The 27190-nt window shown below is 40.6% G+C and overlaps 1 protein-coding gene across 14 annotated transcripts in view; it reads right to left on the bottom strand.

Annotated features, from left to right (window-relative positions):
- LOC144053803 (pleckstrin homology domain-containing family A member 7-like) overlaps window positions 1-27190 on the bottom strand; it is a 75139-nt gene that overhangs the window by 36037 nt on the left and 11912 nt on the right. For 9 of the 14 annotated variants that reach the window (XM_077568639.1, XM_077568638.1, XM_077568636.1 and 6 more), the window contains exon 4: window positions 793-876. In XM_077568639.1, coding sequence (XP_077424765.1) covers window positions 793-876 — 84 coding nt within the window. Of the gene's footprint in view, window positions 1-792; window positions 877-1003; window positions 1148-4749; window positions 4815-6510; window positions 6544-10083; window positions 10233-13341; window positions 13482-17079; window positions 17746-27190 lie in introns of those variants that run through there. The other 5 variants (XM_077568640.1, XM_077568641.1, XM_077568644.1 and 2 more) reach the window with 5 other exon arrangements.

A 27190-nucleotide genomic window follows, 5' to 3' on the forward strand; every position in this document is an offset into this window, starting at 1 on the left:
ACACATGGAATTATTTCATTATTTAATCTTCAGGCGAAAATAAACAAAAAATGCATTTAAAAATCAAGGATAATATTAAATTTCATGAAATTTTATAAATTAATTATTTTTCATTTATATGTAGCTCTGAAATTTTATATAAATTTAACAAAATGAACTGAAATGTATGTAGTAAAATATTAAGCCTTAAAAATAGAATTTAGTATTTACCGGTAGTCCTCAAATTAAAACAAAATCATTTTGAGGGCTAACTAAAAAATGTTTTACTATGAGTGACATTCCATTTCTAACACAAAATTGCATTCAAATAGAAGAGGTGGCAGCAGATTTCAGACTTTAGTCATTGCACTGTGCTAAGCTATGCTAATTTGTTTACCTTGCTAATTGTTTGCTGATTGCACCTCTCGTAAGTGACCTAACTGTCAATAATATGCATTCAACACCAACCTTATGGTGGAATTTCAAATATGAAAATCACACAAAGTCACTCGAGCCGCTATTTACAACCAACGCGGAGACGGCGTGCGAAAGAGCTTTTAACAGCTTCCTGATTGCAAGTAATGAGAGCACTCCAGCAGCAGAACTGCTCGTCCTTGACTGACCAACCTCTCCTACTTTGTCACTTTATTTAGAAAACATATCATGTGGAGGGATGAAGGTGACACATCCTGACCAAAACAAAACAAAACACCCACAATGGTCTTGCACTGCAGACATTGTAGACAAATTATGCCGATTGTACTCAAAGAGCAAACAGAATCAGCTAAAAAGAAGCAACAACGCATCACTCACTGTTCTTGAAGGAGAAAATCGATGTTATCTGGAGAAACCCGGCCGGTCACGGGGTGACGAAAGGTGGTGCTCCTCTGGTTATGACTGCAACCCAAAAAAAATAAGACAGAAGAGGAGGTTAGCAAAGTTCGCTCATAGCTTCAACACGACGACAAACCAAACAGACTGAAACACGACTGGGACGACAAAAGGCCCACCCACGCCCACTCACCCCACTGTCCTCGCCAGTGTATACTGTGTGGACTCAGCACAAAATACTGGCTGGAGCAGGACTGGGCCTCCACGGTTTTCAATGACAGATAAACAACATGGCCATCAATAATACGTCTAGTAAATATATCAAAGTAAGTTGTAAAAGAAACCTTGATGCTGTGAACATAGAGGTGACATCAAAGCTCTCAAAAAAAGCAATGCCAGGACATCATTACAAAGTCAGTGCTTTACAATGCGCAAATGCATTTATTGACTTTTAAATACAACTTTTCAGTTGTAGCATTATTAGCTTGTAGTGCTAGCCAGTGCTAACTAAGTTGCGTGCTTTAGGATTGGCACAAACCAAAAATACTAAAACTGAACAGTGTTAGAATTAGATCAGAAATATTCCAAAATTGACAGTGTGACATCTCGTAGCTCGTGAAACTTCAAGATAGTCAAGATAGCACTGTTGGTTTCTCGCCTTTTAGTCATATTCTAGAGTTAACATTAATCTTACGCAGGCTAAAGTGACATTTTATTTGGCGCATGAAATTAATGAAAAAACAAGTTAAGTTAGCTAACACTCTTTCTATTTTAATTATTTTCCGTATCTAAAATGTCATTTAAATTGGATTACAATACTATGAATTATGCTAGAATAGTACAAATGTTTGTCCAATGTTTGTGGACCTTCGGAAATGACCAAAATGACCCTAAAATGGCTTCTTTCAAACCAAAACAACAGACCTCCTAGGTGATTTTGGCGATGGCTTCTGAGACTTTTTGTGGAGTTTACTCATGATAGGCATTGCTGCTACTGTACCAACGGCAAGTCATCAAACTTCTCCACCCTCTACACTCAATTAACAAACACTCACAATTTGGAATCACACATTTGTCTAGGATACATGATTCAAATTTGGTAGCAACACGACAATTTTTGAAGGACCCTATGAAAGCCCCTTAAATGTTCGCTTCAAACGATAATGGCAGATGTCTTTTTCTTGAGACTTGTTCATAGGTCTACATGTGATAGTCACCCAGACCAAGTTTTGTGTTACTAAGTGAAACTGGCTTTGGGTGTCTGAATATTCCCTATCATTCTGGGTTGCACTTCTGAACCACCACAATCTCCGCCGCCAAGGAGTCGCCATGTCGTCGTCGTCGTCATCTTGTCCCCCTGTTTGACCTTCCGCTACCCGTCCAAATGCACGCGGCATTTAGCAAGGTTGTGAGGTAAATGTTAGAGGGAAGTTTGGGTAAACATGGGGGTTAGTTCGTGACCGGTGCTCTTGTGACAGCAAGTAGCGATCCTACCGCCCAGCACCCCCACCCCCATCTCAGGCAAAACACACATGCACAACATATGATCTGGCATGGCAATGCGGCACCTGTTGTAACACATGACTTCAACACGAACATCCATCACTTGACAGTTGGGAAGCTTACCACTGAGTCAAAGGGCATTATGGTACAAATTTCCTTTACCGGACGTAAACCACATTTGACGTTAAATGATATCCTCTTAAGTGACATCCTTGTATCAGAAAAGCCTCAATAGAATGCGGATGTGCATCTTGACGTCATGCTGTCCATTTAGACAGCAAACCAGATGTGTTGCAGACGGTGTTGTTCTAAGTTATCTGCTAGTGGGTGTTCTCCAAGTCAAAGGCCGGATCTATTTAAAGGTTTTTCCACACGAAATACATTTGAAGTGCAGCGAGGCGGGGCAACGTGTAGAGAGACAAGGTCATTCTCATTCCAGCGCATTCTGTGTGTGTGTGCGTGCGTTGGTTGAAAGCAAGTACAGTAGAGGTATAAAAATTAACCCTACAAAGCCGATAAAAGCAAAGTAAGGCGATAGGTAAACTAGAACTCGAATATTCACGATTAGTAGGCTAACTTACGTGCCCCCAAAGAAGGTTAAAATTGCCTAGAGATGGCACAAGATGACAGCAAATGATGGGTAAGTTTTGTGTTTTATGGCAGATTTCTAGAAACACTACTAAACCAATGGCGAGTCATCAAACATTGACACGATTTTATGCCCAAATACCATGAGGAAATCTCTTAATTCTCGTTATTTAGCATCATCCAAAGGTCTGTACGTCAGTTTTGAGTCACGGTTCAAAACATTCTATGTACTTGTTTTTTATGTTCCTCTCTGTCTCCTGTCAGCAAAAAACACATTTTGTAGAGTACGGAATAGGTTAAGTAATTTAAAGTTACACACACAAAACTTACGAATGGTAAAGTGATTCTTGTTCGTCGATTAATTGCATACACTTGTCGATACTCATATAAAATGTGTCATAAATTAAAGCAAACAAAAAAACACTACTTGAGTGTTAAACTGGATTAAGCATGGGTTGATTGGTCATGCCTGCAGCTGTTAAACATCAACATATATAAAATAAATATACTAAAAAATAAGTAGTGATAGATTATCGTCCGGGCCGATTATCAGGGCCGATATTTGTCATTTTAACGACTAATGACCTAATTGACCCTAGAAATGTAGCTTCAAACCAAAATATCAGATTTCCCATATCTTATGAAGTACGGAATCATGAAACTTTTTTTCCCTCCCGTCTACTCACACATAGACAAAGGCACCGAATTTCATTTTAAATTAAAATGGTTTAGGGACTGAATATTTAAAAAATGTCGGTGTGCACTACTGAACCGGTGGCGAATCACCCAACATACCCACTGAAGACTGACAACACACACACACAATTTAGCATGCACACACTAACATCCACCCAGACACACACTTGCCATGCCAAGACCACTACCAATAAATAAATTCCTAACAGGATGCCGGCACCTTACTGCATGGTTTACCTTCCGTGTGCATGATTACTTCTGGGGCTTCACCACTTGTCTGTCCCTCCGAGCATGAAAATGTGCCGCGAGTACGCCGTCGTGCTCGGAAATAGACGTAATGTTGTATGCAAACACACGCACGCACACACTACATTGAGTCAACATGCTGAGCTCCAAGCCGGCCTGTGCTGTCAATGAATTCCAGCGAGCATACGGTGATGACACATTTGGTTCTGCTCCACATTGCTGCTGCCATCATCTCTTGATCGGGTTTCACGTGGGGTGATAGCATACAGTAACACACATGCATGCTTGCACAAATGTCCTTTAGCATCCCAAAAGAGCGATACCATTTGTGGTTCTAACACCAAGGATAGATAGTTGGGTTTCCCACTGACACCGCTAGTGCTGTCCTAATTAGCCTGCTGTATGAAATGATGCAGCCTGCTGAGATGAGAGGGGCAACATCTTCTAAGACTTCTACCGACAGTCCAGTTCTCACGCTCACACAATTTCATTTGACTTCCCTACAGTCAAAGCTGACTCCCACTCAGGTCCACATACAACTGACATGACCGAATGGAGGTTTTGTTTGGTAATGCAAACCTATTAACCGGCTTTTAAAACGTCCGTAATACAACACATCCCTCCATGACGTTTTGGCATCTTGAGAAAATAGTGGCGTGGAGCTTTTAGGCTTCATAAAACATTTGATTGGAAGTGAGGTTAAGAATCACATCACAGCCGTAACGTACTTTATTAGTCCGTTTTTAAGTTGACGCCGTTATAAATCAAAGCAAATAAGAAGCCTATAACGACGCACTGGTGTGTCTCGCGTCTTGAAAAGCATGTTTGTCAAACTATGTGATGTAATGTGGAGTGGTTCTAATTATTAATGAGTGATGAGAAATCCTTCAAGTGTGCAGCACTCACATTTCAAATTCTCTTTTATTCTCCTCATCAAGTAGAAGAGCAACTGAAAGCAACTTCACAAGCGCCTAGAAGAGAAGTTCAGAAAAGCATGAATGAACTACACGATGCTTAACAGGTAGGTTGGTAGGGAGGGTAGGTTAAGGTTTTAGAGGTTCAACAACTACCTTTTTTTTTTGTAGTTGATCACAATGCATATTTTAAAAGCAACCAGGCTACCGATCTTATTTTTGGTTAAATATCCTGCACACATGTAGCATCCTTACTGCCTATGAATGAACTGATGTCAGTGTAGTAAAGTGACAAGTGTCGTGATGTTGATGCATGTTCTATTACACAATTTCTATGATAAATAACTTATTTTTAGCACATGGATTGTGCTCCTGCCACTGCCAGACAGTCTTTTAGTTACACTATGGCTGTTCAGAAAAGTCATTGCTAGCAAAACTAACCACTTCCACAAATAACTTATTTTCATACTCTGACTGACGCAGACGTATAAAGACTGTGGCTTTGGCGGCCATTTTGGTGGGCAGATTACAGCTGTAATAAAGCACATGTCTAGGTTGTTTAGCCCTTAGTGGTAGGTTGGTAGCAATCTAGCTAGCTACCTAAATAGCTAGTAAAGTCATGTTATGTAGTTAGTTAAAGTGTTAAACAGGGAGTAATAAGGTCAAGTAGACGACTAGTTGGTTCAGCCCTTAGTAGGTAGAAGTTGATAGAAATCTAGCTAGCTAGAAAAGTAATGTTGGGTAGTTATAGTTCTAAACAGGTAGTAATAAAGTCAAATAAACAACTATACGTTTCAGCCCCTAGTATGGTAGGTTGGTAGCTATCTAGGTAGCTGTCTAGCTAGATAGGAAAGTTATGTTAAGTAGTTCGTTGTAGTGCTAAACAAGTACTGTAGGTAGGAAAATTAATATGTAGGCAGATAGGTAGGGTATATTTAAAGCATCAAAAGGCCACTAATTGAAAGACCTTACATTAAAGCACTTGCTGCCCTCGTCTCAATGACAGGTAGTCTCATAAATTTGTCAAGCATTGTCTGTAAGACACTCTGCTTGGATATTGCTGTCATGGCACCATCATTTCCAATATTTGTCATTTATCTATCTAAGGAGACTCAACAATGTGTGAGTCAACTTGACAACAAATGAGGGGAAACACTCAGACAGGCGTTAACGCTCGTCTCACGCCGTAAACACTTCACACACTCCATCGCTCTGCCTGATGACAAATGACAAAACGTGGAGAAAGAGAAGCCCCGCGGGCACAGCACAAAACGTGCAGATGTGCAAGCTCAAGATTGAGAAACGCACCGTCCAGGCTGCTCAGAACAAATATGTGACAGTAGGTCCACATCAGTAGACGAACAGAATGAAGCCAAAATAAACTACAGGATCATTCCTGTCATGTTAGCAGTCATGTTAATTAACAGATAGAACATAAACATTGGTTACACATTCAGTGACATGGATGATGCAGAGGTAAAGAAGAGGCAGAGGATAATGTTCTTAATTCTAATTCATTCATGTAAATCAGGCATTAGCGACTGCTAAAACTTAATCCCGTTGTCGGCAGTGCTGGTGGAAGAAGAAATGAAAAGAATCACATAATTATTAATCATCAGTCGGTCAACTGGTATGTAATGGTAGATAGTGTTGTTAACCGAGACCTATTTTTGACATCTTAACCCCCAAAAATTTCTAAGCGACACCAGTGGCTCACACATGTTGAGTAAATAATAAACATGATTGTGCTTACTGCGCTCATAGGATGCGGTGTAATACTGAACATGTAGCGTGCATCGACCCTGACCATTTTCCGAACAGATCGGAAAAACAAAATGGCTCCAACACCATTGGATATTCACTCAGGATCGAGGCGTCCTATAATCATGCCTTTATTGTCTTTGATTGAAAGAGACAAGAAAATGGCCCACGTTGGACCAAAATTTAGACTCTGAGCTTACAACTGTTACAAAGGTTGAACTAGTGATCATTTCCTCACAGTAACTGTATAACAATAGTAAATACAGGTTTAAAACTGCAGGAACTGAGGAACCAATAAGTGACATTGAACTTTGTTTTAGGAGATATTGCTAAAAATCAATAGCGTTCTTACTTTGGGGCCTCTTTTACTGCTCATTTCAAAGCTTTTAATTCCACTTAGCTTGGTCTTGTTTCCGCTGCTCTCTTTTTTCAGCCTGTCACTTTGGGTTAGGGCTGTAAAGTGGCACTTAATTGTAGCGCCGCTGTGAGGCATCACGCGGATTCTTCAGCGCTGATGAGCTTTCTTGATTGTGTCTGTATTTGTGTCTGGTTTGGGAGTGCGAGGGAGTGGGTCGGGTGGTCCGGATTACCAACGCTCAATCGGAAAACAGCAGCCTGAGCTGTGACTACTTTGCATTGTGATGCCGTAAGACGGATTCAAACTACCCAGGCCCCTCCGGAGACTGTTTCAGGACATCTTGTTGCCATGGTAACATCTAGATGAGACCATCTTTAGCTTTAAATAAGCCCCTCCACTCTCATGTCCAGCGCCATAGATATTTCCAAACAGCGCAGGGATGTTGTGGCAGATGGAGATTAGAGTACTTCCAGCAACACCTCATCTAAATATTGTGTGCGTGCGTGTGTGTGTGTGCATGCGTAGAGCTTTTAGGAAAGAAAAGAGACAGTCGGCATGGTGACTGACAGCCTGGCATGCTAATAGACGACAAGTCGACAGCGCATTCACATTCAAAACATTTCACAGTGTCCTGAAGGGTCGTGTCTGAAGGAGACGAAATGTGCATCTGTGTGTGTCTCTGACATCTGAATCAAAGCCAAAGTTTGTGCCGGGGAAAAAAGAAGCCAAAAATCACGCATCGTGCTATAGTGGAACGGAACAGGGTGCCCAGAGTACATAGAAGACCCTTTAAAGCCAAATAAATGTCCTTGTAAATTTGACACGTCACAGAGAAAAGTGCTGTTAACAGAGAAAAGTGGTTAACAGCCCTGCCAAATTTGAATCATGATAAACATTAACTCATTAAGCTCTCATACAGTCCCTGACAAAAGTCTTTCGCTTGGGTACAAGTTGACTTTAAATGCCCCTGAAATATATTTCTAATCAATATTTTTTTTTACAAGAAATGGCTAAATTCAATCCCAACAGCTTTTGAAATAATATTTTGGTGCAAAACGAAACTGCTGAAAAGCATTCTAACATTTACAGCTTGGTAAAGCTCACTGAGTCACTTTTTGCAAAGACATAAGTCTTGTCGCCTTGTCAAACGATGCACCCAATCCTTGATTCCAGCCTCACCTGTTGACCAATCAATTAGTGGGTGTGTATAAAAAGAACCCCAGCACACCAGACCTTCACATCAACTGCAACTTGACCACGGACACCATGCCTAAAATTCACCCTGAGACCAAAGCGTTGATTATCAAGAGGCTGAAGACCAGATCCACTGCTGAGGTGGCTGACACCTACAATGTGTCTCAGCGTCAAGTACAAAGGATAAGAAAAAGATTTGAAGAGACTGGAGATATTTTTGACAAGCCCAGGTCTGGCAGACCCCACAAGACAACTGCTCGGGAGGACCGTTTGTTGGCCCGAAAATCCAAGGCCAGCCCCTTTTCCACTGCAGCAGAGCTCCACCAGGCCTGGTCACCTCAAGTCCCCGTGTCAACCAGAACAGTTCGTAGAATTCTGTCTCGAAATGGCCTCCATGGCCGAATCAGTGCCCAGAAACCAGCACTAAACACGTGTGGCATTTGCCAAGGCCCACAGCCTGCTAAAAGGATGGAAGCTGGAAAAGTGGCAGAAGGTGGGTTTCTCTAATGAATCTTCGGTTGAATTACATCACAGCCACCGCAAATATTGCAGAAGACCTACTGGAGCCCGCATGGATCCGAGATACACCCAGGAAACAGTTAAGTTTGGTGGCGGAAAAATCATGGTCTGGGGTTACATCCAGTATGGGGGCGTGCGAGAGATTTGCAGGCTGGAAGGCAATATCAATAGCCTAAAATATTAAGACGTATTGGCTACCTCTTACATTCCCAACCATAAAAGGGGTCAAATTTTGCAGCAGGATGGCGCTCCATCGTATACTTCCATCTCTACATCAAAGTTCCTCACGGCGAAGAAGATCAAGGTGCTCCAAGACTGGCCAGCCCAGTCGCCAGACATGAACATCATTGAGCATGTCTGGGGTAGAATGAAAGAGGAAGCATGGAAGACCAAACCAAAGAATCTTGATGAACTCTGGGAGGCATGTACGACTGCTTTCTTTGCTATTCCTGATTACTTGTATGAATCATTGCCGAACCGCATGGATGAAGTCCTTCAAGCTCATGGAAGTCATACAAGATATTAGATATGGATCTCACAGCACCACTACTTCATTCTCTGATGTTATGTAACTTTTTTTTGTATTTGAAGTCAATTATTTGTTCCATTTTCACATGACTTTTTGTAGGCGACAAAACTTTTGTCTTGCCAAAATCTGACCTTTCTGTGTTCATTAAATGATCAACATTTATTCAGTGAAGCAAATTTATTTTTGTATATTAAACATCATTTGGGAGGGTTTTAGCTTTAATATGAGCCATTTCCAAAACCAATGGGTTAATTAAAAGTCAGGTTATAAGCTGGTGTTTCTACAAAATGGATAAGCGACAAGACTTTTGTCAGGGACTGTAGACTAGGAGAGGGGTGACTTATGCTTTATCTCCACAATTCAGTACTACAGAGTTCTCCGTCTTCTCAAAATTAGCTTCAAACATGCACTGTGTAATATATAAACAAATCTATGATGTCACTTTACAGGGACCTGTGCAGGTATTCAAAACTCAAGCAGTGATCAAATTTAACCAAAATGGCTGCTTCAAACCATAATGGGTGACTTTCTGTTCAATTTCAGGCATGGTTAGACTTTTTGTGTTCTGTTATGAAAGATGTGCCCACTCAATTTTTTGTCAACTTAGTGTCAGGGTCTATTTTTTTTTTTTTAGAAATTCCCTTATTGCGAATCTCAAAATTGTAAAAACTTTTGACGGCATGCACATAAAAGCAAGCCATGAGCCAGGAAGATGAGCGTCCTTTCGCCTTTATTCTCTTCCTCACATTGACTATTGGAGCTAAGCTATAACCAAAAAGTAGATAAAAGAAAATTAAGACTCCATCACGATACATCACACGCAATTACAATCTAAATTTAGCAACAGCGGTAATGTCCAACCACCACGTTGTGCTACTGCCGGGGTTCGTCTTTTAACTACATCGCCAAAAGTAATGACATTTCACACTTATCACATTAGCATACACAGATTAAGCAGTACTCACAAGCACAATCATTGAATTCTGAAGGGACCACATGAACCGATTAAGACACAAAAGCATGCAGCACAAGCAGTCACTGCTTACATTCCATAAGCATAAGCTACTACCTGCTTTTGTTGTGCCTCAGCCTAATATGCTTGCTACTTCAAAGTCACAAAGAAGCAAAGGTCCTACTTTCAAATACAAAACAAAACTGTAACAACCCACATGGCACAGCAAAAGAAAGCTTTCTGTTAAGTTGAGCCCCCCAAAATGATGATTAATCAGTCAGTAAGTATAATAAAAAGCAATTCCTCCACCTAATGCTCGGTGTTGTAAAAAGATTTTTAACCTTTCCTGGCGCTTTAATCACTCTACATTTGTGATTTCAGGAAGTCTCGAAAAAAAAGTTTGTTTTAGTGTCATTTAAATTCCAACATTGCATCAATGTTTGCACGCTGCTAATGAAGCAGTTAGTGTGACGCATACTTTCCTGACCCCATTTGCACTTTTTTAAGCTCCTCATTGTGTGTCGGCTCGGGGGGCTTTGGACAATGGCAGGATCTGTCCGGCATCGATATTGAGGATGGGATGCCGGTACGACTGCCTAAAGCGCCCTAACTGGTGATAAATGACTAGTTTACTGGCCAGCAGTGCTCCATTATGATGTAACACACAAACACACACTGGCGCCCTGATTTTATCGCCTGGGTGATACGCAATAAACTATACAGATGGCATCAAAGGCCTTGCTAATAATGTCTAGTAGAATGGACCTTACAATAAAAGCCTAAAAATCAACTTTATCCTGCATTGGCTTTCAAAGATGGAAATAGTACTTTGAAGGTTAATAATATCCAGTTAATATGAACTACATCATTTCTACTGTCCGAAGTTGAAAAGGGTTCCAAAAAAATGATATACTGTATAAAAAAAGGGGGGGGGGGAATCTACGGCTTATTCCTATTTTAAATGATACCTAAAATGATCAGCTGTAACGGGGTTTTTACAGGTCTGACCAAAAACAACTCGCCTATTAAAGATGATGAAATGAACACAAGAGAGGGGGACCTTGATTTAAATATTCAGTATGCAACTCCACTCATCTACATCCATCACTTGCCTTTACAAAATAAACACATTAGTTCCCCCACAAGGGACACAAATTTATACAGCACTATTTATTAGCCAGCTATGTATATTACCAAAAAATTGCCCAACACAGCAGAGAAAGTAAAAAAAAAAATAATAATCTCTATTTTTAGGTCTCCAGTTATGTGCTCCAGTTCTGAAATTGAGCATACACAGTGGTCACCGTCATTTGGATCTCAGAGGGAAACGCTGGCGTATTCAAACGAGATGTTACGCTTCATTAGGAGGCTGCGAGAGGAATCACGCCGGGGAAGACGAGCGGCACAGACGTGTTTGGAAGCTTTTGGCCCATTTAACTGCTTTCACTCCCCAGCAGAGTCAATGCCTTCATGGCCGTAGAGACTTCTGACAGACTACACAGTCACCATAGAAAGTTCTATTAGTCTCCACTGAATGAGTTTTAAATTACATTTTGTTTCGGAGCTCAGTGTGCTGACATTATCAGTTTGTTTTTTAAAAATAGGCAGCACGACAAAGAAAATAATAACTAATTAAATGTGTGAAAGGGGTCATCTTATGCAAAAGTGACTTATTACCATAATTTCCAGACTACAAAGAGCGCCTCATTTTATGTGTATAAATTGGCTGCTTTGCTTTCTTCGTCACAGGTCTCCACGTAATAATATGGCTTATTTGCAAGGAAAGGTGTGAAGAATTGTTTAAATGTCTCACAAGTCATTCGCCACAATAATATTGGCAAGAAGACTTTGCCAGTGCAGCGTAGTTACCACATAAGCTAACAGTTAGCCTAGCTTCTTCTTCTTCTACTACTACTCTTTCCTTATATTTTCCAGCAGTCTGGATCCCCAGTGGCACTATGCTGCCTCTCACAGGTCAGTCTTGGTACTGCACCAGATGTGGTTGTATGTAGTGTGCTGTGTTGGTCATCTCGAGTACATCACAAACTATTAGAAACTACAAGACTGATACTGAAACCTTGCAGTAATTCAATTGTGACGATGGCTGTGCAATGGATTTGGCGACAATTAGTGGACGGTGCAGTTAATACAGCCCATCCTGTCTTCTGCCTAAACAGGCTATCCAAAAAAACAGTTGGCCTGAGCTTCTGTGTCAGATGTCATTGTGGGGAAAAACAACTCTTGTGTCAAGGAATGCTGAATGTTCCATCTGAGTGGACTGCCACCATGACCTTCGGGGTGTAATTCCGCTAGGACCTCTTGTCAAAGTGTCAGTGCCCACCACACCACATCAAAAAAAGGAGAAAACATCCATGAGTGAATGACAGGAGTTAGCTAGGGTGCTTGGTGTGCACGGTGCAAGTCTCCAGAGGAAAGGGGCAAAAATAGCGAGCCGGCTAACGATAGCATCTGGGAAATGGTGAAATGCATAATTGATAAAGGAGGTAACAATAGCTGGAAAGTACTATTTTTACATGCTACCAAAATGACCAGACAGCAATACCTTGTTGCCATATGCCTTAGCTGTATTCTGCGTAAAAGGTTTATCATGACCCCATTGAAGCAAGTTTGCTGACTCTTCGTGTTAAAGACTCCGGGCTCCAGTCATTATTAAGCACCAAACTTCCTTTTTCAAAAAGCATCCTTTTAGAAATATATTTATTTCCCAACCTGCACCCAAGACGACAGCGGCAGAGAAGGCGGTAAAAGATTCCCCACCGGAGAGAGTTTCATCTGTCACACACATTACTCAACGGGATATCGCAAATGCACACACATACGCAAATGATGTAAATATTTAAGAGAATCATCAATCATCAACTGACAGACGTCTTATTGCCGTCACGGCCAAACGGGGAGAAAATGAGAGTTGGAGCACATCCGCAGCCTTCTTACAACAACATAATTTTAAATATACAGTGCATCTATAGTAAGTATTCAGTGCTTCACTTTCTCCACATTTTCTTATGTTACCACATTTTTCATATAAATTCTACAAGTAACACCCCATAATAACATAAGATAAAACAAATAAAATCTAAATGAGCATGATGTAGTTACAACGCAAAGTTCACGAATGTTGTTGAACCTCAGTCACAGCTTTTTGACCCTCGGTCTCTCTCAGCACATCGCGTGGTTCCACAAATTAAATGTGTTTAAATATGCTATACACAAACACGTGCACGCAGAAACACACACATATGACACTCACCTCCGAGATAGTCTGAGCATGTAATTTTATTCCGTATTAGTGAAGTGAGTGCCAGAGTCTGTCTAGCAAGCACGACTTTTATTCCGGCGTGTAGACGAGTCCTGATGGTCACCTCTGACAGATGAGGTAATGATTAACTGGCAACTGCAACCACGGTGGTAATCGATAAGAAACACACCTCAGAGTCAGACCTGGCGGCTAAATGACTCACAAGCTAACTGGGAGAGGCAGGGGACTAGAGTCACATGACTTGACAGACCTTTGTCTGATTTACAGTAAACCAACAACTCTTTGAAATTTGCTTGATAAAAAACTTAGAAAAGACTTGACTTAGATTTAAAAGATATGACTTGACAAGTCTTTCAAGATCAGCGTTTTCAAAATACTGTGAATCTAGGTTAACTCCACGATTTTGCTAACCGATAGCTGTTCAAACATTAACTAAGGCTAAGCTTTATGAACGTTATGTGTTTCATTGAGAAAACAATAAAAAAAAAAAGGCAATACAAAGACCGTGTGGGACCTTGTGAACGTGTTAGTGCAGCTAATTGACGCAAGTACTGACACTGAGTGCAAAATGGCTAATGTGTGTTGTGGCAGAGAAAGATTGTATGACTTCACTTGTGACTTGCTTGAAATTTCGTTGGGACACAACCTGCTTCAAATTTTTCCTCAATTACTTGGGGCTTGCATAAAGCCTGAAGTTCAATACTTGACACTTACGTACTTATGATTCATGTTTATGTGACTTACATCTGCAAACCAGCTAATGAGCAAACTACTAAACGGGCAAACTTGCAAGTTAACAGACCATCTTACAAGATGCTGTTGCCAAACAACAAATGTCTTGGGCTGACAATATGACTACCAAAATCGTCTGAACTAACTAGTCTAATGACTGAACTAAAAGCACATGTGGCTTATCAACAAATGTCTTACTGGTTAACTTTCTAGGAATAAATGAGCCGACTAGCTAGTAGGCTATCAGGCAAACTACTGGCCTAGCTTGTAGCTTAAATGTTCTGTAGTTAAAAACAAGCAGCTGAATGTCTATCAAGGTAACTGTTGAGTAAGCTAACAAGCTAGTGGCTTCGTGCAAACGTTCTGGCAACAAACTTAACTACACTAGTGGGCCAGAAGTATGAATTACAATTCAAGAGTTTTTCAACTAGCAATTTCCAGTATTTTTATATATTTTTTTATCTTACTATTGCAATAAGTTCAAGGTGAACAGGAAGTTCCTCAGTGGGATTTTCTATCTACAATGAGGACTAACGATTGAGGCGGGAAAGAACATTTTATATAAAGCACAGCGACATTAAAGTCAGTTGAAGGACAGTGATTTGGCACACACAAAAAAAAGAATGAGACAGGCAGAAGCATCTCAATCAACTACTACCTCAAAATGTCAGACATTGCAAATGTCAAATGGTCTACAGGTGGACCAATTCGATGCTGACTCAGTCACCGTGAGACACTGCAGTAAGAGCAAGTAGCGATGATTGAGTTTTGTCAGAGGGTTTATTTAGATGAAGGCAAACTTCCTGGCTCCTATGGCTGGTCGGTGACCTGCCCGGCGGTCCTGGCTATGAGTCATTCCGCAGCTAATTCCCCCTGCCCTGAAGCAAAGATCACCGCCTACCAACACCGCCTCCACTGCTGCTCACAAATAAGCACAAGGATTTAAAAAATAATTTAATAAATTCCAATTTTTGTTTGTCTGATAATATTACTTGATATCCAATCACAAATGTCCACTTTATTGCTGTACAACATTACATTAGTCTATTTTAAAAATGGCTTGTTTTGTTTTGAGACCACTCTTGCTTAAATATGACCAGGAGTGGGCAATATTTCATGCTAAACAATTCTTCAGCTTGCACACTCAACATTAATGAAACGTTGACTTGAGATGTTTTAACTTGTTTCTGTTTAGTGTGTGTATAACATTTTTATGAACTTTTAAAAGCATATTCAAGAATAAAGTGGGATTTTTAGGACTAATTAAAGACTTCATTTTGCAAAACGTGATTGAAGAGCAGCATGAATAACACATAGCCACAATGAATGAGCAGTGCAGCACTCCAGCAGTAGTCAGGGGTCTGTGGCTGCGACAGTATCTGATATAGAGCCAGACGTGGGCAGGGGTCCGCGCTTTGTTGGCTGCCACCCTCTCGAGGAATGTAGCTGGATGGAAGGACCATGTTGGAAGCCAACCATAGCATAAATTAAAACAATGGTTGTGTTTGTTGCTTTTTGGTGTTTGGTGTAGTAAACTACATGACACAGCAGGAACAACAAACATTTTTTTTTTTGTCAACTTCTGTCACAGGTAAAACCGGTTTAGTATTTCGGTTGGAGCAGAATGCACAATTAACAAACCCGGAATAACCTGTTTGACCACAACAGTCACCAAATGACCTAGTAAACTCTCACGATAAACTATAATGAATTTAAATCAGGCTACACATCGTCAGACTCTTACCCAATCAATACATATGATATTACATATTTAAACGCATATTACATATTTTTCACTCGGTATAATGCAGACCCTCAGCAAGGCCCAACAACCACAATTTGTATCTACACCAAATTATACACCGAAGCAAATATTTCATAAAAAGTCATTGAATATTCTCAGAGAAATGACAGAAAATGTTGAAAACTCTTTCAATGTTCCTCGATAGGCACTTTTATCCCGATCTGTGCCAAAACATTCCTCGGTACAAGCTTCACCCATATACAAGATGTTTTGTGGAAAATACGTTTTGGGCGGGTAATCCTAATAACAACGTCCTCCATGACCAAATCAAGGATATCAATGTTTATGATGAATGCCAAAAATGCCTTAGGGGTAATGCTGGGTTGGGTTGCAGCTAACTTGCGTCAGCGTCTCTACACACAGAATATGCAGATAAGCCAATGAGGGGGCGGGTCCTCAGGCTAGCATACAGATATGGCTTTCAATTTCAGACAAAGCTTCGCTATGCCTTTGTACAGTATTTTGTTGTATTGTGTATCATCCAAATCATAACCAGATTAGATGAATGCAGGATGTACCAAAAAAAAATCAGAATAAATGTGAGGCCCTCGCACAAACACCTGCAGTACACCACAGATTAACAAGAATCCAGAATTTATCTGGAAAAAAACGTGACTTTTTTTTAAAATCTTGTATTTCTTAAGTTTGTTTGTTTGCTTGTTTTCGTTGGGATTTTCATTCACTGCTGCAAACATCAAAACTATGTTAGCTATATAATTGATCACTTTCTGAATTTAACCACTGAAATAAGGCAGAAATAAAGTTTGTCACAAAATCCCATTTTCACTATGCCACAGACTTTTGTTATATTTTATATACAATTTTTAAGCTTACAATGTGTTTAAGGTGTGTTTAGTAAGTTTGAACGTGTTGAAAGTTTGTGGGAGTTTTTGTTAAATGGTTAAATAAATTCAATGGTTTCACTTTATCACGGAGGGTCTACCTTGTAATAAACAGGGGTTCACTGCAGTGCTTTTCTAACCTTCAAGGTCCTCAAGTGCTCAAGAAATTGTCAACATGGTACTAGGGGTCATGAACCTGCAATCTACAGGTAGGAAAAGAACCACTCTCCCAACTAAATCATGTTGCCCCAACTAGGATTGTAACAGTTTGTAAACCATTCAAAACACACTTCTAGCAATCTGCGCCGCACTTTTAACCCGATTTGGAATGTCGGTATCTAGGTCGCATACCTGCAAGGAGCGTGGTAGAAGGGATATCCAGGCTGAGGGATATGATTGCAGTATCCTGACTGATTCCACATGATGCTTCTTTGTATTCCCCTACGAGTCCACAAGTGCTGTTTCTATTTCGGTGGTCTCACATAAATCAACGTCCAGCGAACAGCTCCGGAATGATGTCAACTGAGACCACGCACTGGTTTGCACACCTGGAATGGAAGTCCCTCCCTTCCCCCCTGCTCCTGTTTTTGGGACAAACCCACAAACAACTACTCAGCACAACCCCAGACAAGCGCCCCAGGTGAGGAGTGACATCACAAGCTCCCGTTTGTGATCCCGTCGAGAGTCAGACGTTCACCACCTCCTTCCTCCCCGAGGCTCTCAGGAGTAATCAGACGGAACAGCTGTCTTTGAGGTCAACCCCCGCCTGACGTCCATCCTCACGCATCCCTCCCGCTCCTCCAAAGTTCACGGAATGCCGCAAATTCATCCCGAATCTGTGGTCTGGTTGGTCTTTTGAGCTGAGAACCAACCGCTGGCTCTGTTCCGGCTTTCCCGCCTCGCAAAAAAAGCAGCGAGCGTCTGTAGCCGGAGGAGGAGAGGCGGGAAGTGGAGAGGAAAGAGAGAGGCGGAGGTATACAGAGCGAGGCTGCCTTCCTATTCCTGCCTCGTGCGCTACTGACAGGATGCATGCCGCTGCGGGACGGAAAGGATGGGAGACAGAGAGAGAGAGGGAGAGCGAGAGAGAGAGAGAATGGAGGAAGCGAACATGACGATGTTTACATGCCCACTCAAACTGTGACTCAGGTGTCATTTGATACCTGAACGCAAACACCTGAGCTCATCGTTTCTTGTCGAGCTTGCGTAGCCTCAGCAAACTGTCTTAAGGTAAATCAACATCACCTTTAAATGCTTGGCCAGCAAAAGTTTCACTTCTCATTTGTGGAATTAAAGTAAAAAATAATAATATTTGAATGGGAATCAAGAAAACAATGTCTGGGCAGTGCAGTGGCCCAGCGCAGCGTTTTGCAACCTTTTTTGAGGCAAGGCATATATTTTACTTTCGATGAATGTCGCAACACACTTTAGGAGCTAAAATGTCACAAAAAGCATATCATTGCTATGTTCGGCGGAATCTTCACATCTCCAAAATACTATTTTCCAGGAAATCAAAAAACACCATCGTTTTGAGTTATCAACATATAATCTCATTACAAAATGCATGTGACTAAGAAAATATTTAGTAAGTTACTTTAGATACAGTTACTACTTTAGTTTTTAGACATTTTGATGATTACAATTTTAGTTACCTCAACTTGCAATTCAATTTTGTGACTAAGCTAACTCAATGTACTCATATCTTCGAGAAAGACAAATCTTCAGTCACATACATACACACATCTCCACAATCAGACAATCTTGTTTTAATTAAGTATCATTACTGTACATAATCTATTGTTTGTGTGTTAGATGTATTCCTTAACTCATTCAGACCCAACCATTTTCACTGAAGCAACTCCTTTGGCTATTTTACTGGATTTTGACTGATTTTGCAAGGCACACAGAACATTGTGTTCTATTTCTATAAAAACATGGAACCTACCAAAAGAAAGATTAGAGACTCTTCTTTCATCAGGAAAAAAAGTACATTTCTATCTGTTTCCGTTTTGCAGCAATTAGCATTAGAATATAGCTAAGTTTCATCATTAAGCACAAATCTGTTTAAAATACTGGGGAAAGTGCTTTTTTTGCAACATGGCCATGGTTGATCTCTTGTACTCTCCTGCCACCTGCTGGCCGTTTTTGCAATAACTGTCATTGCTTTAAGCGACCTCTTCAGGCCAGAGGCTGCATCAAAGCCTTCTGTATGCTCTAGCATAAAAAAATAAAATAAAATTAAATACATAAAAAACGTATAAATACGTTTTAAAGACCATGGCAATATTTGAAATTGAACGTTTTTATACGGTTTTGGGAGAGGGTTATGGGCGTGTCTGGCACATTTTGTGATTGTTTGTTAGTCCTGTTCAATGGCTAAACAGATGACTGTGGCTTTCCTTGCCCACATGCAAAGTAATTACAGTCAGTGATTGCTCGTAGGTGAAATTTTGGCAAAACATAATTTATTTATTTATATATTTTTTAAATCAACCTCACTCAAAAAACTCAAAATTTGGGGTAAGTAAGAAAATCAAGATGCAACTGATTCCATGCTCGCCAAAAATTCAACAGCTGACCTTAGAGCACGCCAGCTGTGTACTTCATCTTCCTTATCAATGTTACCGAAGCGTTTTCAAGCAGTGCCTAAAAGGCCGTTTAAATGAGCCATCAGCGTTCTGTCTCTGTCAACTCCACCTCCCGCTGTGGTGTTTTCTTTTCATTTCTTGCCACGCTCTTTTATGTTTTATTCATAATCTGCCACCGCCATTTTTTTCATGTCCCTTGATTGGTAGACTGGTCCTTGGTACAGAAGATTGGAAGGATGTCTGCACTTGGTTTATTAAAACGAAGAAGCAGCGATTAGACATGGTCCGATTACCAGTTTGACGGTTTACTGTGGTTTCAAAAAGTCAAAGTTTTAATTATCACTAAAACTGCCTGTCACCGGTAATGAGCTTTTCAATGCTTTCTTTTAGGAGACTTGTAAGGAGCTACAATATGATTGGCTGCTTGCACCGATCACTTAACTAGTCGCCTCTTTGAAGTTAATGAGAGGCTAGTCACTTTTTTTCTCCTTCTGAGCAGAGAAGGGAGGGATGAGGAGTTACAGGGAGTGATGGAAGATGAAGGATGGCACTAACTCCATTGTACTTACGGAACCTTTTTGCTAAATCAAACAACATGGTGCCAGTGGGTACTTGTTAGCCCCTCCCAATGACATTATGAGTAGCCCGCCAGTCTGTTCTATAAAAATAGCTCACCAGTGTTGGGACACTGTAACTTACTAAGAAAAATTTAAACAGAAGAAGAATGTTAATCTTTTTTCTTTCAGAGCAAAACAAAACATTTTTAAAATGTTGGTGGGGGCTGAAATGGATTACATTTAACCTTATTTCAAAGCAAAAAAACTGATTTGAGAAACGAGTAAATTAAGTTACAAGCTTGGTCATGAACATAATAAACTTGTAGGGCAAGGTACCATCGTAAAGGAGAACAGAAAGAACGTAGCATGGTAATGGATTGACCTTCCAGTTAAGCATGCGACAGGTGGCCGATGAGCTCAATCCAGGTGTGTGGCACACTTGGACGGGACTAACTTGCTGCAAGGTCGACTGTCCTACACCTGGCAGGAGGCTGCTGACATCCTCAGAGCTGCTGCACCAAACACTAATACTTTTAAAACTCTTTGATGAGATTGGCGCTTCCCAAACCGTCGTGCCCTGGGGGTGTGCAAGATTAAAAGTATAATGGCAGTATAATAATTAGATTAGCTAATGAGATTCCCTGTGATTGAGTAGTGACCAGTCCAGTGTGGACCCTGCATCCCGCCCACAGTCAGCTGGGATAGACTCAAGAGTCTAGTAAGTCAAGTATTATATTCTATTTTATTTTATTACAATTATGTGTTCTATGCGCAACCACTAGTCCGAACACAGCATTCTGATTAACATAGTGTTTATGTAATATGGATTAAGCTGCAAAATCCATCCATCGCAGGATTTTGCCACTTGCTATCGAATGAGAATGACATCACAAGTGTCTAAGGGCCCACGCAACAACCAATCACAGCTTAAACACATTAAACAGGTGAGCTCTGATTCTTGTTATTTGCGCCCTTAGGCACGGTTAGGAGCAAGCAGAAAATATGGGGAGGGGGGGCATTGGGTCAAGATCCACACACATGGTGAAAATAGTCATACACCCCCCCGGGGCCAGTGGGGAAGTGTACTGTAATTGGCTGGTTACATCAGAGTCAGCCAGAAAGTGAAGAGGAAGATAGGACGCAATTGTCAGCTGGGAGGAAGCAGCAAGACGAGACATTGGACGGGATGAAAAGGAAAAACAGGCTGCACGGGGAAGCGGCGATAGAGCTCCTGCTGTTTGTTTTTGTCTGTAAATGTAATCCTGACTGCATCTAATCTGGGTTGGAAAACACATGGGAACGCAGCCCGTTATCCAAAAGCTTTCATGGCGGTAGGAGTGCGACTGAGCCAGCAGATGGCTTATGGGCCCATCACATCTCAAAGTGCCCCCTCCCGCCCACTACAACACACCGCCGCTCTCAAGGTCACACCTGAGATCATACCCGTCTACACTACACGACACATTAACAAGCGCGCTTTGGGAACAAGCCAAACATCCTTCAACTTTGTTGTTCACTCCCGGAGGAAATTTTCTGCCAGTGTTGATTTCCCAGCTCCAAAAAATATATATATTTTTTTTAAATCTTCAATGATAACGATTTAAAGATCATTGTCAGGGATGGGAAGTTTGTGTACACCGCGAACAAGCACAGTGCAGCTCAGCTTCTTTTGAGTCCGGTGAAGGTGACATCATGCTAGTCTTCCTTTATCAAAGCAAAAGATCTTTTGTCTTCTTATATCAAAGTTATCAAAGATGTCCGCTAATGTTAGAGGGCATGTCTTCTGCAAAGTAGTCGCAACTGGCTCAACTTTCATTTTTCCTCAATGACTTCAAATGCAGATGTAGATCGGCCACACTCTTGACTCCATTAGGCAGCGATCTGGAAGCCTGTCCCAATTGACTTTAGGCAAAAGGCACAATATACCCTGCCTGGATTGGTCGCTAGTCAATCACAGGGCACACGCGGAGATAGACAACCTTTCACACAGTCACTGAGCACAAACTGCACCCATATGACCTGCATCAAATTCAGTCGAGTGTACTACACCTTCCATGGCAGTTTAAACCACAATCAATTTCCAACAATCCATACATATCTCGTAAACTATCATTTTTTTGAAGTTACTGAGCCATAAACGGTCATTTTTGGCTTAATTTTGTCCTTTTGATGCCCACACACACATTTTTTGTCAAATTTAAATCACCATTTAAGACGTTCCTCCCTTATTTCCTCTCGTCGCTGCCTGGTAGGACTCCTTCCAGAGGATAACCTGATCATCAATCGCACGCTCAACCTATTATTAAGCCCATAGAAGGGAGTGTGTGTGTATATGTGCGTCCATATGCCTGCAGGGTTTGTTGAACCCGATCCCCATTCACACAAACACACATGCAAGTGCACACAAAGGCTGTGCTATTAATAAAACTTCAAGTTTACACCTTCGGGCATCATCACACTGGTATATCTTCCACACGACAATCTGACACTACAATTAGTCCACATCTTAGTCGTTTTTTTTTTTTTATATTGGGTCCTGGGTTCTGGATCAGTTCTTGCTTGCGTCTGATTAGCAAGCATTGAAGAACCAGACTCCAAATGAGATTCCTGCACCTCAGGGCAAGTCTCTGAGTTATTTAATTTTCTGATAGCTGAAGGGGCTATTAGAGGACTGGTCTATTAACATATCTTAGCGGCTGTTGTGCATAGCTTATTAGCTACATTTGAATATGTCCACAGTTGGTGTTATTAGACACTCGCGGGATACTTTATTAAGTGAACCGCAACATGGATTCACTCTAAGGTGATACCCTGATTGGGTGTTTAATGAGACAATATAACACAACTTACATGCTCTTTATCCTCAGCGAAGAACGACTAATATCATTGGTGCTTATGAATGAGCTGAAACCAGCTCCATGTACAGTTACCTAGTGAGGATGACATGGCTGGATGGATGAATGGATGGCTGGATGGTTCCGATTTGGTGTTCATTTGCACTTAGTTTTCACAGTGTTGAATGACTACACACCGTGTATCATGTTTCCAATCTGCAAATAAAGTAAAGCAGCCATCTGAAAATGTCTCGTCTGTTGATTGAGGTGAGTCATGATAATCGTGATGTGAAATTTTCTTACCGTTTCTTCTCTAGCATTAGTGTACCGGTAGGTTCGTGATGGATTACGGCACATTGCAAATTGCATACAATTAACTCCCAGCTGGCTGGTTGAGAGAATTATTCCACTATCTTACATGAAAATTAAAACTTTAACAACACAACATTATGCTTTTATCAACTCCGACATGAGAGCCCTGCTTGTAATTAGTTTTTTATTTTTACAGAACAAGCTCCTGCCTCCATTAGGACGTGTCACAGCTCAAAAAATAATGGAGAAGAGCAACCCCTTGACCACACACTGCACCACACGCACCTGTGCCCAATATAAAAAGAGCAATGTCACCTGTGGCACAACTGAGTCTCCCTTTTACTTCTTCATGCACACCATTTGATGAGGCCCTCTTGATATGCGAAGCGAACTCGGTCCACAGGGACGGAACAAAGCTAATAACAATTCTGCAAGCAACAAATTGGACTCCAGCGGCAGCAAATAGCAATCGAATATTAAAAAGAGGGCTGACTGGAACGTACACAGAAGTCCGGCGGGTTACGCGAGCGGAGGCGACAGATGAGTGCAACAATCAAATTGCAATGCTGGCGCTTTTATCGTAATGACACTGTCTCATCTGCGCGACTGCCGCATAATGTCCGTTGTGTTGATTCAGTCCGAAAAATAATAGCTAGCAGCCTATCACATGTTCTCTTTGTGAAAACATTGTGTCCTTTGGGGTGTTCTAGAGAGATATGAGATTTGTTTTTATTTTATTCCGATACTAATATTTAGCCAAATAAAATTCAGATAACCAATTAATCATATGGTAAAATAAAAATAAAAATAGATAATGAAAAATATTACTTATTGCTGGCGCCCTCGATGCTTACAAAAATAAAGATATGAATTACAGGCAGAAAATTGGACTGTTTTACAATACTTTGGAATTTAGTATTTAATTTTACAAATCTGCAAAAAATCGGTCGATTTTTGGGGGGTATATTTAGACATCGTTATCTTTGTCTTATGTTGTAATGTGCTCATGTGTAAAGAAAACCAGGAAACAAAATCTGCAGTAAACGAAAAAAAATAAACTACTTTTGACCATTTTTAAAAGCGCTATTGCGAGCAAATTATATCAGCCAGCCGATTAATTGTAACTTCAACAACTTTCAGATTTTTGGGAGAACCGCAATATCGAAATGCATTGGTATATTCCAGAATGGAGTAGCAAATACTGGATTTAAGATTTTTCAAGCATATGTACTTGAGTAGTTAATTTATGACCACTTGTTACTTTTACTCCTTCCATTTGGTACACTTAAAGTAGCACTAAGGAACTTTTTAACCTTAACTCTTCTTGATGAAACATCGACTTAAAACTAGTTGAATGGTACCTTTGCCATGGCCTGGAGGGTCTCTATCATTTTTACTGGCACTAAGCAACTTTGAGCAGGATGGTAGGAACACCCATTCGTTACAAAGACGAAAGTCAATTTGAATGTCGACGCATGATTACTGCTTTCCTGGCTTCACTTCAATGTTCCTTTTTAGACAGGAGTTTGGCCAACAAGGGGCGGTACAATGCAGATATACAGACACACATAAAGAAAAGTTCTACAACTGACTTGGTAAGCTGATATGACTTTTTTGGCTGAGGATAAAGAATACATTCATGTCCGCAAGTCAAAGCAAACAAAATCGACCGAGTGACAGCTCTGCAGAAATACGGTACGGCAGTGTGGTACATGGCAGCGGTAAACACGTGGAAGCACATCAGGATCCTCTTAACTTCATGGTTGCAGTGCCCCAGCAACCCTTTTACTCCTCTAATGGACTGCTTTTTACCGCTTGCGTCATTTTGTCGCCCTCACCAAAAAAACATCTGAATAAAAAGCAGACAGCTGGCCGAGATAAAAGTGATTGTACGTCAATGTGTTTGGAACATCTAAACAGCACTCAGGACCCACATCAGGTACCTGCATATCAAAAATTTGCTGGGCAATTGGAGCAGTTAATTCTGGTGCCTTTTTGCCAATAAAGCAGCAACCATGCAGGAGGAAAATCCATATATGAGACAAATGTAAGCAAGCGAAAACCTCCGCTGCTCTTTTGATGAAATCTATATTCCTCTGCCGGTTTGAACGAAGGGTGGAGTGGGGTGGAAAGTGACCAACTGCCAGGCGACATGGCGGCAGTTATTAAAGGTGTCTTGTATGAGGCCATTGAGCAGCTCCGCCACCCTTCCAAATAATTGACTGAATCTCTGGGACACAAAAGGCACAGCCCCGCCTCCCTCCATCCATCCATCCATCCATCCATCCCGCCTCCAGCGAGAAACAGCCGGAACAAAAGACCAGCCAAACATCTTGTTCTGTGACGCTCGCTGCTGCTTATTTACACACCAACTAGCAAAATATTTTGAGTTTGCAGGAGCCTGAAAGTCACTTGCTTTGTGAGTAAAAAGAGTGAAATCCGCGTCTGACACCACATTTTAGGATGAAATTGTACAAAATGTTACTATATAACAATCAGACTTAGATTTTTATGAATAATTTGGCTGTGGGTCTATTAAAGCAGTGCAGCTACCACTAATAAGGAACTACATGCAAGAATTATATAGGAAATGACCCAAAATGTTAACCACTACATAACAATGAGGCTGGGCTTTGTTTTGTGAATAAAGCCCAAAAGACGAAATTGTAAACGTGTATAGAAAGTGAGCGTAACAATGTTAAACAATTTAGTAGTAAATTGTACAAAATAATAATGACCATACTGTATAATATTTAGACAGGACTGTTTTGAACCCTCAACACTGCAAAAAATGTACTCCAAAATATTAAACAGTCAATATTGCCACAAAAAATTATCAAAGTACAAAAACAATGGAAAAAATTCCCTCAAAATAACTCATTACAGACATTAATAGGTAAACCCCTAGCAACAAAAGTGAGTACACCTCTAAGTGAAAATCTTATAACAGCCTAGGTCATCTTCATGTAGAGCAACAGTTCTTTTTTTTTGGGATCCTATATTTTAACATCCATCCATCCTTTTTCTTAACCGCTTATTCCTCACAAGGGCCGCGGGGGTGCTGGAGCCTATCCCGGGGCGTAGGCGAGTAGGCACCCTGAACTGGTTGCCAGTCAATCGCAGGGCATATATTTTAACATGAACAGTATATTTATTGGTATCATAAACTGTACTAGTTTCATAAGAAATTTAAAGAAGAAAAATATATAATATTTTTTTATTTATTTTATTACTTACAAAGTAATATTTTTTTTACATAAAAAAATAACGATCAGATCACAACAAAATCCAATTAAATTATTTGCTACTGTTAAAATTTTGTGTTGCTTATTGATGTCATTTTCTGTTTATTTATGGGTTTTGATTGAAAGCACCAAATTCCACATCCTGGTTACTTGCAGCATACATTTAATATAACTTTTCATAAATTATGTAGAACCATCGAGTGGCTCTTCTTGCAACTGCAAATCAGAGATAGTCCCCGATTAGACCAAAATTATAATCATTGTTCAAATTCAACACTGAATGACATCACTACTTCCTACAAAAGACGCTATTGAAGTTGTTGGCCTTGTCTCCCACGAACGTTAAACAGGTTACAATACATTGTAAAAAATAAATTGCACTGGCTCACAAATGTGACATAACTGTGTTGCGCAGTGGAAAACTTTCATTTAATGCAGACAATGTATTTGATCTCATTTGATGACACACCTGACACCGCTGCTGCAGTGTTATCGCATCAACCTGAGAGTAGTTCAGCTGTAAAACTTGCCATCCATTCAAATAGATGCAAACAGGTGCTGGGAATATCAAATTGTTTCTGTAGGGGCGTGGGTTTGGATGTTAAATGTTTTACATTCCATCTGCTGCACTTTTTTTTTGTACAGAAAGAGCTTGAGGGTGCTGAAGTGCTCCCTTGTTTTCATTCGTAAATGTTTGTGCGATAAAGAAAAGCAAAGCCAAGTAATGGTTGAAATGAATTCTGACAGAATGACCAGTGTGTAAATTGATCAACCACAGGCACATATTTATTTTCTATTAATTTATTCTAATGGTGCGCACTCAAAAGAGGCTTTGAGCGGTTTATTGTCGCTCGCAGTTAAAGTTGACTGCAGGTCGCAAGTCAACCCATGGCTAAATAATAAGGTGCTTGTACATGGGAGCTAACAAA

Source organism: Vanacampus margaritifer, chromosome 6 (genome assembly GCF_051991255.1).
Source record: "Vanacampus margaritifer isolate UIUO_Vmar chromosome 6, RoL_Vmar_1.0, whole genome shotgun sequence".
Lineage (NCBI taxonomy): Eukaryota > Metazoa > Chordata > Actinopteri > Syngnathiformes > Syngnathidae > Vanacampus > Vanacampus margaritifer.